General features: G+C 38.3%; 1 protein-coding gene across 5 annotated transcripts in view; it reads right to left on the bottom strand.

Annotated features, from left to right (window-relative positions):
- The window catches only part of HACD4 (3-hydroxyacyl-CoA dehydratase 4), a 76,402-nt gene that overhangs the window by 45,486 nt on the left and 13,602 nt on the right, over nt 1–17,314 (bottom strand). For all 5 annotated transcript variants that reach the window (XR_007146087.1, XM_047828986.1, XM_047828985.1 and 2 more), the window contains exons 4-5: nt 12,901–13,013; nt 8,288–8,394 (exon numbers count right to left, since the gene is read on the bottom strand). Coding sequence is in view for 4 of the 5 variants with exons in the window: in XM_047828986.1 (XP_047684942.1) it covers nt 8,288–8,394; nt 12,901–13,013 (220 nt within the window). In the remaining variant the exon portion in view is untranslated. The remainder of the gene's footprint in view (nt 1–8,287; nt 8,395–12,900; nt 13,014–17,314) is intronic.

Raw genomic sequence — 17,314 nt, 5'->3', positions numbered from 1 at the left:
TAGTTACAGAGGCTTCAAACAGCCCTCTCAATAACATAGGGATCAAACCCTGCCCCGTGTGCCCGAAGCAGGCAAAGTGGGTCACAGCAGCTGGCTGCACTGAAGGCAACTGCAGCTCAGCCATAACAGTAAGGCATAGGCAACCCGCACAAGGGACATTCCTGATTTTGAAGACCAAGGGGGAGTTGTGCTACAGGATGTCACAGGATCTCTTCAACATAAGGCCACTATTTTCAAGACCAGGAGATGCAGGGACACCTGGGTGGCTCAGTCGGTTAAGCGTCTGACTTTGGCTCAGGTCATGATCTCACGGCTTGTGAGTTTGAGCCCCACGTCAGGTTCTGTGCTGCCAGCTCAGAGCCTGGAGCCTGTGTCAGATTCTGTGTCTCCCTCTGCCTCTGCCCCTTCCCCGCTCATGCTCACGCGCTTGCACTCTCTCTCTCTCTCTTTCTTTCAAAAATAAACATTAAAAAAAAAAAAAAAGACCAGGAGATGCTGACTCACCTGATACACAAAAACACAGACAAAATGAGGAGACAGAGGAATATGGCCCAAAGGAAAGAACAAAATCACAGTAAAAGAGCTAAATGAAACAGGTAACCGATGTGCCTGATAACAAGTTCCAAGTAATGGTCATAAAGATAATCGCTGGGTGTGAGAAAAGAGTAGATGATCTCAGATCTCAATGAGAACTCCAACAAAGAGAAAATATACAAAAGAACCAGTTAGAGCTGAAGCATTCAAAAAACGAAGTAACTCCACCAGAAGGAATCCAGAGCAGATTAGAGGATGCAGAAGAACACAACAATCTGGAAGACAGCATAATGGAAAGCAATCAAGCTGAAGAGCAGGAAGGAAAAAAATGACATCCGATAAGGGAACTCAGCATTATCGAGAGTAACAATATTTGCATTAAAGGGATCCCAGAAGAGAGAGAGAGAGAAAGGGAGTGGAAAAATTATTTGAAGAAATAACTGAAAACTTCCCTAATCTGGGAAAGAAAAGAGACAGCCAGCTTCAGGAAGCACATAAAGCCTCAAAAACATGAATCCAAGGACGTCCACACCAATTATTATTCAACCATGATAATTGATATGGCAAAAAGTAGTGATATAGAGTGAATTTTTAAAGCAGCAAGAACTGCTTCTAGGACATAACTAGAAGAAAATTATAAAAGGAAAAGTTTCACAGGTAAAAAGCAAACACACCGTAAAGGTGGTAGACTAACCAATTATAAAGCCAGCATGGAGGTTTAAACACAAAAGTAGTGAAATCAATTATATCTATAAAATTTAAGTGATACACAAAAAGGAAATCTGTAAAATATGACATCGTTTATATAAGACATGGAGGGGGAAGTAAAACCTTTTAGAATGTGTTCAAACTTAGGTGACCATCAACTTAATACAGACCATTACACACATAAGATGTTATATTTGAACCCAATGGCAACCACAAATCAAAAACCTACAATAGATACACAAAAAAATAAAGAGAAAGGAATCCAAATGTGACACAAAAGCAAGCCATCAAACCACAAAGGAAGAGAGCAAGAGAAGAAAGGAACAGAATACTGAAAACAACCAATTTGTTGTTAACGATGAATAAAACGGCAATAGGTGCATATCTATTAATAATTACTTTAAATGTAAGTGAACTAACTGCACCTATAGGGTGACTGAAAGGATTTAAAAAACAAACAAAAAAAACAAAACCAAGACCCATCCATTTCTGCCTACAGGAGACTCACTTCAGACCTAAATACACATACGGACTGAAAGTGAAGATATGGAAAAACCTATACAAGGCAAATGGGGCAGGAAACAGGGTAGCGATACTTATTTTAGACAAAATAGACTTTAAAACAAAGACTGTAGCAAGAGACAGAGGTACTACATAATGATGAAGTGATCAGTCCAAGAGGGTGTAACAATTGTAAACATCTATTCACCCAACAAAGAAGCATCTAATTACATAAAGCAATTAACAGGCATAAAAGGAGAAACTGAGAGTAATACAATAAGAGAGGACTTTAACACCCCACATGCATCAATGGACAGGTCATCCAGACAGGAAATCAACAAGGAAATAGTGGCTGTGAATGACACATTAAACTAGACGACCCTAACAGATACCTACAGAACATTCCATTAAAAAACAGAATATGCATTCTTTTTAAGTGCACATGAAGCATTCTGCAGGACAGATCAAATGTTAGGCCACAAAACAAGCCTCAAAAATGTTAAGAAGATTGAAGTCATAGCAAGCATTTTTTCCCCAACCACAACAGTATGAAACTAGAAATCAATTACAAGAAAAATTTTGGAAAGAACACAAATAGAGGAAGGCTACACAACATGCTATTAAACAACAAATGGGTCAACAAAGAAATCAAAGAGGAAATCAAAAAATACAGGAAGACAAATGAAGATGGAAACACTGCAGTCCAAAATCTTTGGGCCATGGCAAAAGCAGTTCTACAAGAGAAGTTTATAGCAATACGGGCCTATCTCAAGAAACAAGAATAACTTTCAAACAACCTAACCTTACATCTAAGGGAGCCAGGAAAAGAAGAAAGCCCAAAGCTAGTAGAAAGTAGAAGGAAGGAAATAATGAAGATTATGGCAGAAAAAAGTAAAAAGTAAACTAAAAAAATGACAGAAGAGATCAATCAAACCAAGAGCTGCCCTTTGCAATGATAAGCAAAATTGATGGCCTTTAGCCAGATTCATCAGAAAAGAGGACTAAAATAAAAAATGAAGGAAAAGAAATAACAACTGATACCACAGAGATACAAAGGATTGTAAGAGAATAGAGTGAAAAATTACATGCCAACAAATTGGGCAATCTAGAAGAAACAGATAAATTCCTAGAAATATACAATCTCCCAAAAGTGATTCGGGAAGAAATAGAAAATTTGAACAGGCAAATTACTATTAGTAATGAAAGTGAATCAGTAATCAAAATCTCCCAACAGACAAAAGTCTGGGACCAGATGGCTTCACAGATGAATTCTACCAAACATTTAAAAAAGTGTTTAAGTCTTCTCAAAAAAATAGAAGATGATGGAAAACTTCCAAATTCATTCTACAAGGCCTGATTGCAAAACCAAAGACTGTTTAAAAAATGAAACTATAGCCAGTATCTCTGATGAACATAGTGCAAAAATCCTCAATAAAATATTAGCAAACTGCATACAACAATACATTAAAAAGATCATTCACTGCAAACAAGTGGGATTTTCCAGGGATGCAAGAGTGATTCAATATTTGCAAATCACTCAACGTGTTATATCACATTAACAAGATGAAACAGAAAACCCACTGGACCATTTCAAAGGACGCAGAAAAAGCATTTGACAAAATACAACATCCATTCATGATAAAAACTCTCAATAAAATGGGTTTAGAGGAAACATACCATAAAGCCACCTATGAAAAACCCACAACTAACATCATACTCAATGGTGAAAAAAAAGCTTTTTCTCTAAGATCAGGAACAAGACAAGGATGTCCACTCTCACCACTTTTTTTTTTTAATTTTTTTTTTCAACGTTTATTTATTTTTGGGACAGAGAGAGACAGAGCATGAACGGAGGAGGGGCAGAGAGAGAGGGAGACACAGAATCGGAAACAGGCTCCAGGCTCTGAGCCATCAGCCCAGAGCCTGACGCGGGGCTCGAACTCACGGACCGCAAGATCGTGACCTGGCTGAAGTCGGACGCTTAACCGACTGCGCCACCCAGGCACCCCCACTCTCACCACTTTTATTCAACAGAGTACTGGAAGTCTTAGCTGCAGCAATCAGACAAGAAAAAGAAATAAGAGGTTTCCAAATTGCCAAGGAAGAAGTTAACCAAGATTATTTGCAGATGACATGGTACACTATATACAGAAAATCCTACAGACTCTACTGAAAAACTATTAGAATTGATACATTCAGTAAATTTGCAAGATACAAAAGTAACAGAGAAATCTGTTCCATTTCTTCTATACACTACTAACCATGTACAGTTGCACCAAAAAGAATACAATACCTAGGAATAAACTTAACCAAAGAAGTGAAAGACCTACACTCTGAAAACTGTAAGACACTGATGAAAGAAACTGAAGATGACATAAACATGCTCATGGATTGGAAAAATATCATTAAAAGATCCATACTACACAAAGCAAACTACAGATTCAATGCAATCCCTATAAAAACACCAATAGCATTTTTCATAGAACTAGAACAGATAATCCTAAAATTTGTATAGAACCACAAAATACCTTGAATTGACAAAGAAATCTTGAGAAAGAGCAACACAGCCGGAGGTACATTAATTCCAGATTTCAAGATAGGCAACAAAGCCGTAGTAATCAAAACAGTATGGTATTAAAACAGATACACAGGTCAATGGAACAAGATAGAGAACCCAGAAATAAACCCATGCATATATAGCCAATTAATCAATGACAAAGGCAAGAATTTACAATGGGGAAAAGACAGTTTTTTTCAATAAATGGTCCAGGAAAATGGGACAGCTATATGCAAAAGATTGAAACTGGCCCCTTTCTTACACTGTACACAAAAATAAACTCAAAATGGATTAGAGACCTAAATGTGAATCGTGAAACCATAAAACTCCTGCAAGAAAACATAAGCAGTAATTTGGCCATCACCCTTAGCAACATATTTACAGATATGTCTCCTTAGGCAAGGGAAATGAAACCAAAATTAAATCATTGGGACTACATCAAAATAAAAAGCTTTTTCAAATTTTTTTTATTTTTAAAAATTGTTTGTTCATTTTATTTTGAGAGGGGGGAAGGAGCATAGAGAGAGGGGAAGAGAGAATCCCAAGCAAGGGCTCCATCTCACATACTGTGAGATCATGACCTGGGCCTAAATCAAGAGCTGCTTAACCAACGCAACCACCCAGGCGCCCCCAGATAAAAAGCTTTTGTACAGCAAAGGAAAGCATCGACAAAACAAAAAGGCAACCTAGTGAATGGGAGAAGATATTTGAAAGTGAAATATCTGACAAGGGTTTGATATGCAAAATACACAAAGAACTTATCAATCAGATAGTTAGGGTATTATGCTAAGTGAAATACACAGAGAAAGACAAATACCATATAATTTCATTTATATGTGGAATATAAAAGATAAACAAGAAATAGACTGTTAAATATAGAGAACCAACTTGCAGTTGCCAGTTAGGGAGGTGGTTGGGGGGTGGGGGGATGGGCAAAATGGACAAAGGGGATTAAGAAGTACAAACTTCCAGTTATAAAATGAGTAAGACAAATGAAAAGTACAGCATAGGGTGTCATAGTCAAAAATATTGTAATAATGTAGAGTGACAGCTGGTGACTACACTTACTGTAGGAAGCAATGAGTAACGTATGGAATTGTTGAATCAATATGTTGTATACCTGAAACTAATATAGCATTGTCTGTTATACTTCAATAAAGAGAAGAAGGTTCTATGAAATTATATCTCACATATAGATTATTTTATGACATTTCATGAAATAATAATGTCCTATGGTTATGTTAAGATGTTATTAGGATAAGTGGGTGAAGGGTACATGGGAACAACACACGATTTTTGTAACGTCTTGTGAGTCTAAAATTACTTTTCAATAAAAGGATTTTGGGGGCGCCTGGGTGGCTCACTTGGTTAAGTGTCCAACTTCGGTTCAGGTCATGATCTCGCAGTTCATGAGTTCGAGCCCACGTGGGGCTGTGTGCTAATAGCTCAGAGCCCGGGGCCTGCTTTGGATGATGCTGTGTCTCCCTCTCTGTCTGCCCCTTGCCTGCTCACGTTCTCTCTCTCTCACTGTCTCTCAAAAACAAAATAAACATTAAAAAAATTTTTTTTTTAATTTTAAGACCGAGGAAATGTCAGGCAACTAAAGCTGTTAGAGAAGCCTGAGCACGATGAGGGTCATGGACCCAGGATCTGCAGTTGACGGCAACACGTACCATCTAAGATTTCCACTTGCTGCACCTGAGTCTCCAGCATTTTATCAGTATCAACAGTTGATTTGGTTATCTAAAGAACTTGGTCTTGGTCTTTTATATTATTGTATAGGCAACTAAAAAAAGATTACTAAAAAATATTAGAGTTATCAAAATTCAGGTAGATTGTCTTAACTACGTATTTTTATACTTTGAGGCATTTGAAATCTATAGAAATACATAAAGATAAAACTACAGTTACCTATATTCTGTGCCCCCCAGAGTCATTATTGATATTTTGTCACATATGCTTCCAGGATTCTTTCTGCATACACTTTGCTTTTTAATTGCAGTAAGTTTATGAATCTAATTTCAATAAAAGAAATAGGTTTTATGGCAAACATACAGGAACATGGATTTCCCAGAAAGGAGAAGACTTAACATTACCAAATAACAAGAATGAAAAAGCTTTCTATACAGCTATTCATCCTTTATGTTTAGGAAAAGATCAGTCATATTTCTACTTTAGTCCTTTGTATATTCTTTATGGCATTTTTCATATGATACAACAAAGGAATGTACTTAATAAATGTTTCCATGAGTGAAGGACTCCATTCTCAAAGAAATAAGTAATTCAGTTTTGTTTTGTTTTACAATTTTCAGGAGTATTCTCTAGAGTCTCTTGGCATAGTTTTTTCTAAAAATTAGTAATTCTTTTGAAAGCAAAACACATTTTAAAGTTCTACCTATTGTGATTTATTATAATATAAACTTTCTCTGGTCATTGGCAAGTAGAAAACATGTGGGTATAATGTATACCCTTTAAGATTATCACCAATGTCACCATTTTACGTTAAATTTATTTCTGTATATTTTCCCTCAATTATCTCAATATGCTTTCTTAATTTGTTTATGCCTTCTGTTTTCAAAATTCTTAATGTCTGTTTCAGAAAGCTCCCTACCAGTCTGCCAAATCCATTACAGAAGGAAGTATATATTCCCCTAATATCCTCAAGCTTTTTGCAGGCAGATTAATTATTTAAGTTTTAGTTTTACATTTAAGCTAAGTAACTAGCTTACTTTATATTGTATTCAGTAATTCATTCAGTGTTTGTTGAGCATGTATATTGGGTATGTAAGAGAAAGAAAGCAAGGAAACACAGACAACCTCATATCCCCAAGGATATCAGAGGTTAGACAGAAAATAGGCACTAATCAAAGAATCACACAAATGTCTAATTACACCCGAGATAGGTCTTGTAAAAGACAGATTCATGATGCCGTACTAGGGGGTGGGGGATAGGACTGACTGAGTTGAGAAAGTTGAGGAAGGCTTCCCTGAGAAACCGATGACTGATCTAAAGGTAGAGTCTTTCAACAACAGCCAAACTATGGAAAGAGCCTAAATGTCCATCAACTGACGAACGGATAAAGAAGATGTGGTTTATATATACAATGGAATACTACTCGGCAATGAGAAAGAATGAAATCTGGCCATTTGCGGCAATGTGGACGGAACTGGAGGGTATTATGCTAAGTGAAATAAGCCAGGCAGAGAAAGACAGATACCATATGTTTTCACTCATATGTGGATCTTGAGAAACTTAACAGAAGACCATGGTGGGGTGGGGGGGGGAAGGGGAGAAAAAAAAGTTACAGAGAGTGAGGGAGGCAAACCATAAGAGACTCTTAAAGACTGAGAACAAACTATAGGTGGGGGGTGGGGGTGAGGGGAAAGTGGGTGATGAGCAGGTAGGAGGGCACCTGTTGGGATGAGCACTGGGTGTTGAATGGAAACCAATTTGACAATAAATTATATTAAATAAATAAATAAATAAATAAATAAATAAATAAATAAAATAAAATAAAATAAAATAAAATAAAATAAAATAAAATAAAATAAAAATAAAGGTAGAGTCTATTCCTGGCAGAGTGTGATGCATGGGAGACAGTTAAGTAGGAAAGATAGTCCCGCCAGAGGGAACTGGATTTCTATGCATTAAACATAACCACTGAGTCACTAAATGTTAAACCCTTTTTGGATAAGTACACTGAAAGGTTACAACTCATACAACAAGTTAATGAACTTAAGGGCCTGTACTCAGATGTCTTCATTCCTCACCCAATATTTTGTCTACTGAGCAAAGCTGCTGCCCCCTCCAACTTTGTTTCTTAATGCTCAGCTTTTTTGCATCAAGGGAAGTGTGCCAGGAATGATACACTGGGTCAGCCGTCAGCAGTAGCAAAAATAGTAATTTAATCATCAAAAAGTTTAGTGAGCCATTATAACTAGATTGCTTTGTCAGTAAGCAACACTGCAAAGTCACTCTTTGCTTACCTTCAGCGAGAACACACAAAGGATAAATCGGCATCCACAGCGTTTGACTGAGCCAGGTCAAGACAGCATAGGATATTCCTATGACTGACAACATGCTGTAAGTGTACCTAAAAGGAGACAAGGAGCTCATCAACATCATTTCCTGCTGATGTCTGGGAAATAACAAGGGAAGAAAATAGCTTACACTGTAATTAAACACAGAAATACAACTGGAAAGTGCAAAGTCCAAACTTTACTTCCTAGCATTTAAGCAGGAGAAGAGGTTAAAAAACTAATAATAAGGGGAAGGGAACTGTGTCAGTCTGGTTTGTCTCGGGGGGTGGGTCATGGATAATTACGGAAGTGAACAAAGAAAAAGGTAACTCCTATCCCTCAGTGAATTACAGTTACAAGCTTCCCTGATCAGTGACTTCAATTCCACTCAGAAGCTAAGCCCATTTTATGGAGCACATGGCTAAGTGTTTTAAGACGGACAGACTCGTAAATATCTAGGGAATGAATTTTTAAAATAAAGGTGTGACTTCTAAATCCGTGTTTGGCATCCCTTTGCCTCGTCTTGTGATCAATTAAAAGAACTGACCTTAGAATCTCATTTTGGGTGCAGTAGGTAGTTTTACACCTGCCTTCGTGATATAATAGATGAAATAGCACACATCTTTTTGTTTCTCCGACTGGGCAGTGATTCTCAAGCTTAAGCATACATCAGAATCACCTAGAGGTCTTGGCAAAGCACAAATTGCTAGGCCCTCTCCCAGAGTGTCTCATTTAGGGAATGTGAGGTAGAGCCTGTGAAGTTGTATTATAAACAAGTTCCAGGTGATGCTGGTGTCACTGGTCAGGTATCTGTTTATACTTTGAGAACTACTGGAATAGGCAATGCATACTATAGCAAAAAAACCAAAACCAACAAACAAAAACCCAAGAAATCTGACACTGAAAACACGGAGAAAACAAAATCTTTCTCCCCTTCTAAGACCCCAATTCCATTCCTCAGAGGCAGTGACCAATGCCAGTTTCTTATGTATTCTCTTAAATAGTTTTGCATTTGCTTATCTATGGGAGCAGATATTATACACCAACAGCGTGAGCCTTCATTAAACATGGCAGGTTATCAAACTTGATTTTTACCAATCTAAGTGAAAAATAGCATCTATTTTTCTTTAAAAAATTTTTTTTATGTTTATTTATTTTTGAGAGAGAGGGAGAGACAGAGCTTGAGCAGGGGAGGGGCAGAGAGAGAGAGAGAGGGAGTCACAGAATCCAAAGCAGGCTCCAGGCTCTGAGCTGTCAGCACAGAGCCCAACGCGGGGCTCGAACTCACGAACCACGAGATCATGACCTGAGCCGAAGTCGGATGCTCAGCTGACTGAACCACCCAGGCACCCCTATTTTTCTTTTTAGTACAAGAGTAGATAAGCATCTTCTCGTATGTTTAAAGCCACTTTTGATGAAGTCCAATGTATCTTTTTTCTTTCATTGCTTGTGTTTTTGGTGTCTGAGAATCTACTATCAAATCCAAAACCATGAAGGTTTACCCCTACATGTTCGTCTCAGAGTTTTACAGTTTTAGATCTTACATTCAGTGTTTTGATCCATTTTGAGTTAATTGTTGTGTATTGTGGGAGGTAAGGGTCCATTCAGGTAGACATCTGGTTGTCCCAGCACCATTTGTTAAAAAGACTTCTTGCCCTCCAACAATTGTCTTGGTAACCTTGTCAAAAATCAATTTACTATAAACGTGAGAGTTTAATCTCTGGACTAACAAGTCTATTCTATGGTATATCCTTATGCCAGTATCACATTCTTGATTATTATTGCTTTGTAGGAAGTTTTCAAACTGAGAAGTGTGAGTCGTCCAACCATGTTCTTCCTCTTCAAGATTGCTGCGGCTATTCTAAGTTCCTTGAATTTCCACACGAGTTTTAAGATCAGCTTCGCAATTTTCTCCAAGCAGCCAGCTGGGATTCTGATAAGGATTGCACCGAATGTGTAGATCAGTTTGCAGAGTTTTGCAGTCCTAACAACATTAAGTCTTCAGCCCATAAACACGGGTTACCTTTGTATTTATTTAGATATTTTTAAATTTCTCCCAACAATAGTTTATAGTTTTCAAGGGACAAGTTCTACACATCTTTTGTTAAATTTATGCCTAAGTACTTTTTTTTTTTGTGCTTTTATAAATGAAACGGTTTTTCTTAATTTTATTTTAGGATAGGCCATTGCAAGTGTATAGAATACAATTGACTTTTGTATGTTGGTTTTGTATTCTACGGCCTTTACCAGTTTACTAGTTCTAATATTTTTAGTGGATTCCTTATGATTTATGTACAAAATCATGTCACCTGCCAATAGAGACTTCACTCCTTCCTGTCTAATATGATTGCCTTTCACATAATTTTCTTGCCCAATTGCCAGAACTTGGCTGGAACTTCCAGTATAATGTTGAACACAAGTGGCAAGAGTGGACATCCTTGTCTCATTCCTGGGTGTAGGAGGAAAGCATCCAGTTTTCAACATTAACAATCACTTGGATGCAGATTTTTTATAGATGGCTTTATTAGGTTGGGCAAATTTCTAGTCCTTGCATTTACAAAAACGTCATTCTAGGGTAAGCTGGGAAGATAATTCCTCCCCAACTTCATAGAGAAAGGAAATTGAGTTTCAGAAAGGTTAGTTAGGTGCTCAGGGATTTCACTTCTAAGTTAGGAGAAATGAAAGTCTTTGTGCACACAAAAGCTTGTACATGGATGTTTATAGCAGTATTCCTCATAACCAAAAAGTAGGTCCATCAACTAGAGAAAGGATAAAAAGTGGTATATCGATATAATGGAGTATTATTCAGCCATAAAGAGGAAATACTGATATGTGTTATAACATGGATAAACCTTCAAAACATTATGCTAAGTGAAGGAAGCCAGTCACAAACGGCTACATACCATATGATTCCATTCATATGAAATGCCAGCAAATTCATACAGAGAGTATGTCAGTGGTTACCAGGGGCTGAGAGGAGGAGCAAATGGGGACTTTACTGCTAACAGGCTTGGGGTTTCTTTTGAATGCAATGAAAATGTCCTCGAATTAGTGATGATAGTTATACACATCTTTGAATACCCTAAAACCCCCAAATTTTATATTTTAAAAGGGTGAATGTTAAGGTACATGAATTATCTTAATTCTGTTATTTGTTTTTAAAGGCTCAGTGATTTGTCCAAGATTATATAGCAAGTAGTGGAGGTGAGATTCATCCTAAGATCTTCTGGGTTAAAAAGTCCTTCCGGACATCATGATGCTGCTCCCGATGCTAAGTCATTTTGTTCTCTAATGGGTCTAACCGAGCTCATCTGAGACTGAACAGGCACTGAGAAATTCGGGCACAGCAGAGAACAAGACATCAGAAAGTCACAGTCCCAGACGGGGCTCCTGGTCTCAGGAACGCAAAGTCCTGGGCTACAGAAGTCCATGGAATTTGCCCCGACTCTACAAAACTATCAGTTAAAAACGAGAAATAGCTTACACAAATTATATCCACAAAGAATTCAACAAAATAGTTCATTCTAACTCACTCTAGGGGCTCAACCTATTATTTAGAAATATTTTAACTCAGCTAGGTTACTGACAATATAATAAACAAAGAATTTACATAACCTCAGCTAAAATGCTATGGCTCGTTTGTTACCTAACCACATCCAGACCTTGCAAGTGGGAGAGGCAGGTCTCAATTGTGAAAGCTGAAGTCGCAGTTAGGACACCTCCCCAAGATGAGCCTCTGAGCAAAGGGGACTGTTCACCCCACTGCTGGTAAAGGTAAGACTAGACCCATCTCTGAGAAGTTTTCGACATAGAAGGAAACTGAAGATCATCTAGAGGAAAAGATTCTTAACCTGAGGTTCAAGGATTCCCAAGGAATCCATAAAATAACTTCAAGAAGTCATTCAAACCCAGTGGAATTGTATTCAAAATGTATCCTGGAGACGAAAAGTGCAGCACAGGGAATATAGCTGATAATACTATGATAATATTGTATGGTGACGGATGGTGACTGCACTTATCCCGGTGAGCACCGCATGAGTAATGTATAAAACTGTCCAATCACTATGTTGTACACCTGAAACTAATATAACGTTGTACGTTAATTATACTTCAATAAAAAAATAAATGCATGTGGAGGTGCATTTTTCCCCCCAGAGAGATGAGGTCCTGTATTTAAAATATTCTGGAACTCACAGAAAGCAACTTTGGAAATCCTGACTGGGATACGATAAAAGTCTTGCTTTGCTTGTTAGAGTCACATGGACCAGAGCAATTGCAAGGAATGCCTTTCATTAGCAAACAGCTGTGAGGTTTATTCCAAACTGGTGTTTTGCCAAGTTTTCTGCTGGAAACCTGAATGCGCTGATTTGCTCTTGTAATACCGCAGTAGGTTTTCATTATCTCTGATATGCCCATTATGGAAAGCGCTAAAAATACATTTCCATATCAAGATAAAATAATTTGCAAAGGGGTTATGTTTTTCTCTCTCATTCACAGTAACCAAACGTAGGCGGCTATTACTGGTTGCATTGTAGAAAAGCAACTTGGCTTTGTTTTAAGAGATTATTTTGCCTCCTTACCTAACCATATCCAATAGATTCCAAAAGATGAATAAAACACACACCACATATTTCTCTTGGACTTCCTCTTGACTGGTGATCACCACAAAGAGGATGATTATTCTCTCTGTGAGCTAACAAAGAAACAGCAAAGTCAAGAATTAGGATCATCTGGTAAGCATGTAGGTAATTTTCTAATTTTAAACACCCCAGTCCCTCTTAAAAGTAAGCTTTCACTGGAAATAGGTATACTAAACTGTTAGCATAACCTCTGAGGGAGTAGGGTTAGAGGTCCATTTCATTTCCTCCTTTTTGTTTTTTGCATTTTGTATTCTCCAAATTATATATAACGAATGAAAAGAAAAGAAAACCTGTATTTTATCTGAATCGGGATAGCTCTCCCCCTGCAAGAAAGGCACACAGGTTGTTATTCACTTTGGCAGAAAGCATGGTCCTTGCTCCAGAGAGAAGCAGCGGTAGGAGAATGTGAGGACAGAATTCTGACACGGTGTGAATAATGGTGCCGTTTAAAGTGCTCTGTATGGGAGCACAGGTGAGGGAGATACCTGCCTCGGGAAAGGATCCAGAGAGACTCACGAAGACAGGTAACACTTCAGAGGGATCTGGGAGAAGGGACGGGAGTCTGTCAGGTAGACTGAGTAGGAGAAAGGACATCCTAGGTCAGGGGAGCAGACTAAGCAAAGAGGCAGAGGTGTGAAAATGCAGGTGTACTGGGGAGTAATGAGAACCCCTGGAGACTACAGTTGGAGGAAAGTGTAGAGAAGGGAATAATAATAGGAGATAAAATAAAAAAGGTGTTGGGGCTGGGTTGTGAAGGGTTTTGAATAATGGGCCCAGAAATTTTGATTTATCTAAGATTTCATCTAAGTCATCGTAGCATTTTTTTTAAGGGGGAAGAGAAGTAATACAATCCTAACCTTTAAAAGCCAGTGGAAAATGAAAAGAATTCAACATACACATTTTTTTTCCAAGTCAGTAAGCATTTTCAAATCATTGAGAATTCACACACTTATGGCTTAGCTCCAATTACTGACCTCAAAACACACATTCTTCTTCCCCAATCTAAATATAACGTGACTTCTTACATTAATACCCCCTGTATAGGCTGCATTTTTTTTTCTTTTTCTTTTTTTTTTAAGAGAACATTTTACTTTGCTTTCAGTGGTAAAAGGAAAATGTACTGGAGACTGAAGGAGCATAGTAGTGATTTAAAGAAGGAGGATTGCTTTATATTTTTCAATAGCGGTCTTTATTTTTGAGGCAGATCTAGGAATAATCTGTGACTTAGAATCATAGGCTTGTTAATCCTGGAAAATCACCTACTGCAGAGAAATCCAAGATTTGCCAACACTGGGCCCACATGCTCTATCAGCATGTTTATGACCGCAGCACTGAGTCAAGAGGGTCTCTGCTTGGCTAAGGGAATTGCATATGATTCATACGTTAGTCCATCTAAAGAAGCTATCTACACAGCTGTATTTATTTTGTTAGTCTTTCTTTACAATGCCCTAGTTTCTTAATTTATATTTACATAAAGAAGTATACTTAACTGCAATTATAATTACCAAATGATCCAAGCTTACTGTCAATGACACCCGGCAGCCTTCAGATAAAAGATTTTAGGCGAACATCTGAGGAGCAAATAAGTACTTAGGAACCACCTAATCTTCCGTTTGGTCAGTGCCTGCTAATTAGGAAAATCATCTAATTTCTGATAAAAATCTCAGAAGATATATACACATGAATGCGTACATAACAACACATATTCCTAATTCCATGGCTCACTACAGAAAGAAAAGACCTAAATACCTCTTGATAAGATGGATCTCTAGGGTCCACTCTAGCCCAATCCTACCTTTTTTACAAATAAAAAACTGGAGAACCAGAGAAGTGACTTGCCCTAGTGGCAGACCTAGAAACATACAGATCCCGAGCTTTTTGGTTTCCGGAGTTGTAAGCTATCCATGATGTCAGACTGCCCCTTAACTGATGAGTACAGAGGGGGAAATCTCCTAAAACAGAGAATGTTACTGGACAATAGAATTCGCCCTGTTGAGAATCACCACTTGTTACTGATGCAATCCCAATTGCATAGAAATTGGCAATCAACATGCCCCAAAACCCCACAACCACATACATACATATGGAATATGTGAAGACACCTCTTACAGCGTCAATTAAATTATCTGATGGTGCTTCAACTCTAACTTGACCATTCGATGACAAAACACTGGGAGAATCTAGTTGGAGCTATTCTTAAATTGAGAACAGCCAGTATTTACCAGTTAATTTGTGTAAGGTTCCAAACATACACCATACCTCATTTAATCTCCACAATGACTCTAAGAAATAAGTGTTTTAATTTTTTTCTGCCTTTTATAAAGGGCCTTGCATCTTACAAAGTGAAAGTGACTTGCCTACAGATCTGGGATAAAAATCTAGACGACGTGACTCTAAATCCCTCGTTCTGAAAGCACAAAGATATTTTCCCCCTTGTCATTTCATGGGCTATCCTCATGTCTAATATCCAGGTTATAGTCTATTCTTTCAAAAAGCCTCTTTTCAAATTTTTTTTTAATGTTTGTTTATTTTTGAGACAGAGCACAAGCCTGGGAGGGACAGAGAGAGAGGGAGACACAGAATTCGAAGCAGGCTCCAGGCTCTGAGCTGTCAACACAGAGCCCATGAGGGGCTGGAACTCACTAACTGTAAGATCATGACCTGAGCTGAAGTCGAATGCTTAACCAACCAAGCCACCAGGTGCCCCTCAAAAGCCTCTTTTAGGGGCGCCTGGGTGGCTCAGTCGGTTAAGCATCTGACTTCGGCTCAGGTCATGATCTCACAGTCCGTGAGTTTGAGCCCCGCATCGGGCTCTGTGCTGACAGCTCAGAGCCTGAAGCCCATTTCAGATTCTGTGTCTCCCTCTCTCTCTGCCCCTCCCCTGTTCATGCTCTGTCTCTGTCTCAAAAATAAATAAACGTTAAAAAAATTTTTTTAAAGTCTCTTTTAAAAAGTTAAACTTAGGGGCGCCTGGGTGGTGCAGTCGGTTAAGCGTCCGACTTCAGCCAGGTCATGATCTCGCGGTCCGGGAGTTCGAGCCCCACGTCGGGCTGTGGGCTGACAGCTCAGAGCCTGGAGCCTGTTTCCGATTCTGTGTCTCCCTCTCTCTCTGCCCCTCCCCCGTTCATGCTCTGTCTCTCTCTGTCCCGAAAATAAATAAACGTTGAAAAAAAAAAATTAAAAAAAAAAAAAGGTTAAACTTAAAACAAGAACCTCCTTGATATTCTAAATCAACACCAAAACACTTTTGAAGACTAGACTTTTTAAATTTATTACTTGCCTTTGTGTGTAATAATTTGGCCAGTTATTTGGAGCTTTACACCTGTGAGAACTTAGCACTTCATCATTTTAAACAAATCCTAAGAGAACATGACTAATTACTAATGGTTTTTTAATGTTTAGCATAGCTCAAACCAGGTAGAATAAAAGCACCATAAAAAAAAAAAAAAAAAAAAAGCAACCAGTAACTTAGGCCAAATGAAACATTGTCATAATGTGGTATACTCAAAAAAGTATGGTAACTATAAAATAAAAATACTTTGCATTTTTATGTTCTATTTGGGAATCCTAAATTCCAAGTTAAGCAGTGACTAAAACTAAGTTGTGACTTTATAAATGGCAGCTTTAGTTATGAACTACTCCCTCTATAGAGAGAATTTCTAGAATTAAAAGTAGCAGAAAAAGAAATTAAGAGAACTATCATGTTGGGGCGCCTGGGTGGCTCGGTCGGTTAAGAGGCTGACTTCGGCTCAGGTCATGATCTCGCAGTCTGGGAGTTCGAGCCGCGCGTCGGGCTCTGTGCTGACAGCTCAGAGCCTGGAGCCTGTTTCAGATTCTGTGTCTCCCTCTCTCTGACCCTCCCCTGTTCATGCGCTGTCTCTCCCTGTCTCAAAAATAAATAAAACATTAAAAAAAAAAAAAGAACCATCATGTTTACAATTGCACCAAAAATAACAAAACCTCTAGGAATAAATGTAATCAAGGAGATAAAGGTAAAACTATAAAACACTGATGAAAGAAATTGAAGATGACACATAAATGGAACGGTATTCCACACTTACTGATTAGAACCAGTATTGTTAGAATGTCCACACCACCCAAAGCAATCTACAGATCTAATGCAACCCCTATCAAAATGCCAACAACATTTTTCACAGAACTAGAATAATCCTAATTTGTTTTTTTAATTTGAGAGAGCACCCGAGTGTGGCAGAGGGAGAGAGAACCTTAAGCAGGCTCCACACTCAGCATGAAGCCCATGTGGGGCTTGATCCCATGACCCGGGGATCATAATCTGAGCTGAAATCAAGAGTCAGATGTTCAACCGAGCCAACCAGGTGCCCCAACGATCAGA

Source organism: Prionailurus viverrinus, chromosome D4 (genome assembly GCF_022837055.1).
Source record: "Prionailurus viverrinus isolate Anna chromosome D4, UM_Priviv_1.0, whole genome shotgun sequence".
Taxonomy (NCBI): Eukaryota; Metazoa; Chordata; class Mammalia; order Carnivora; family Felidae; genus Prionailurus; species Prionailurus viverrinus.
The sequence above is the reverse complement of the archived record's forward strand: the minus strand, read 5'-3'. Positions and strand labels throughout refer to the sequence as shown.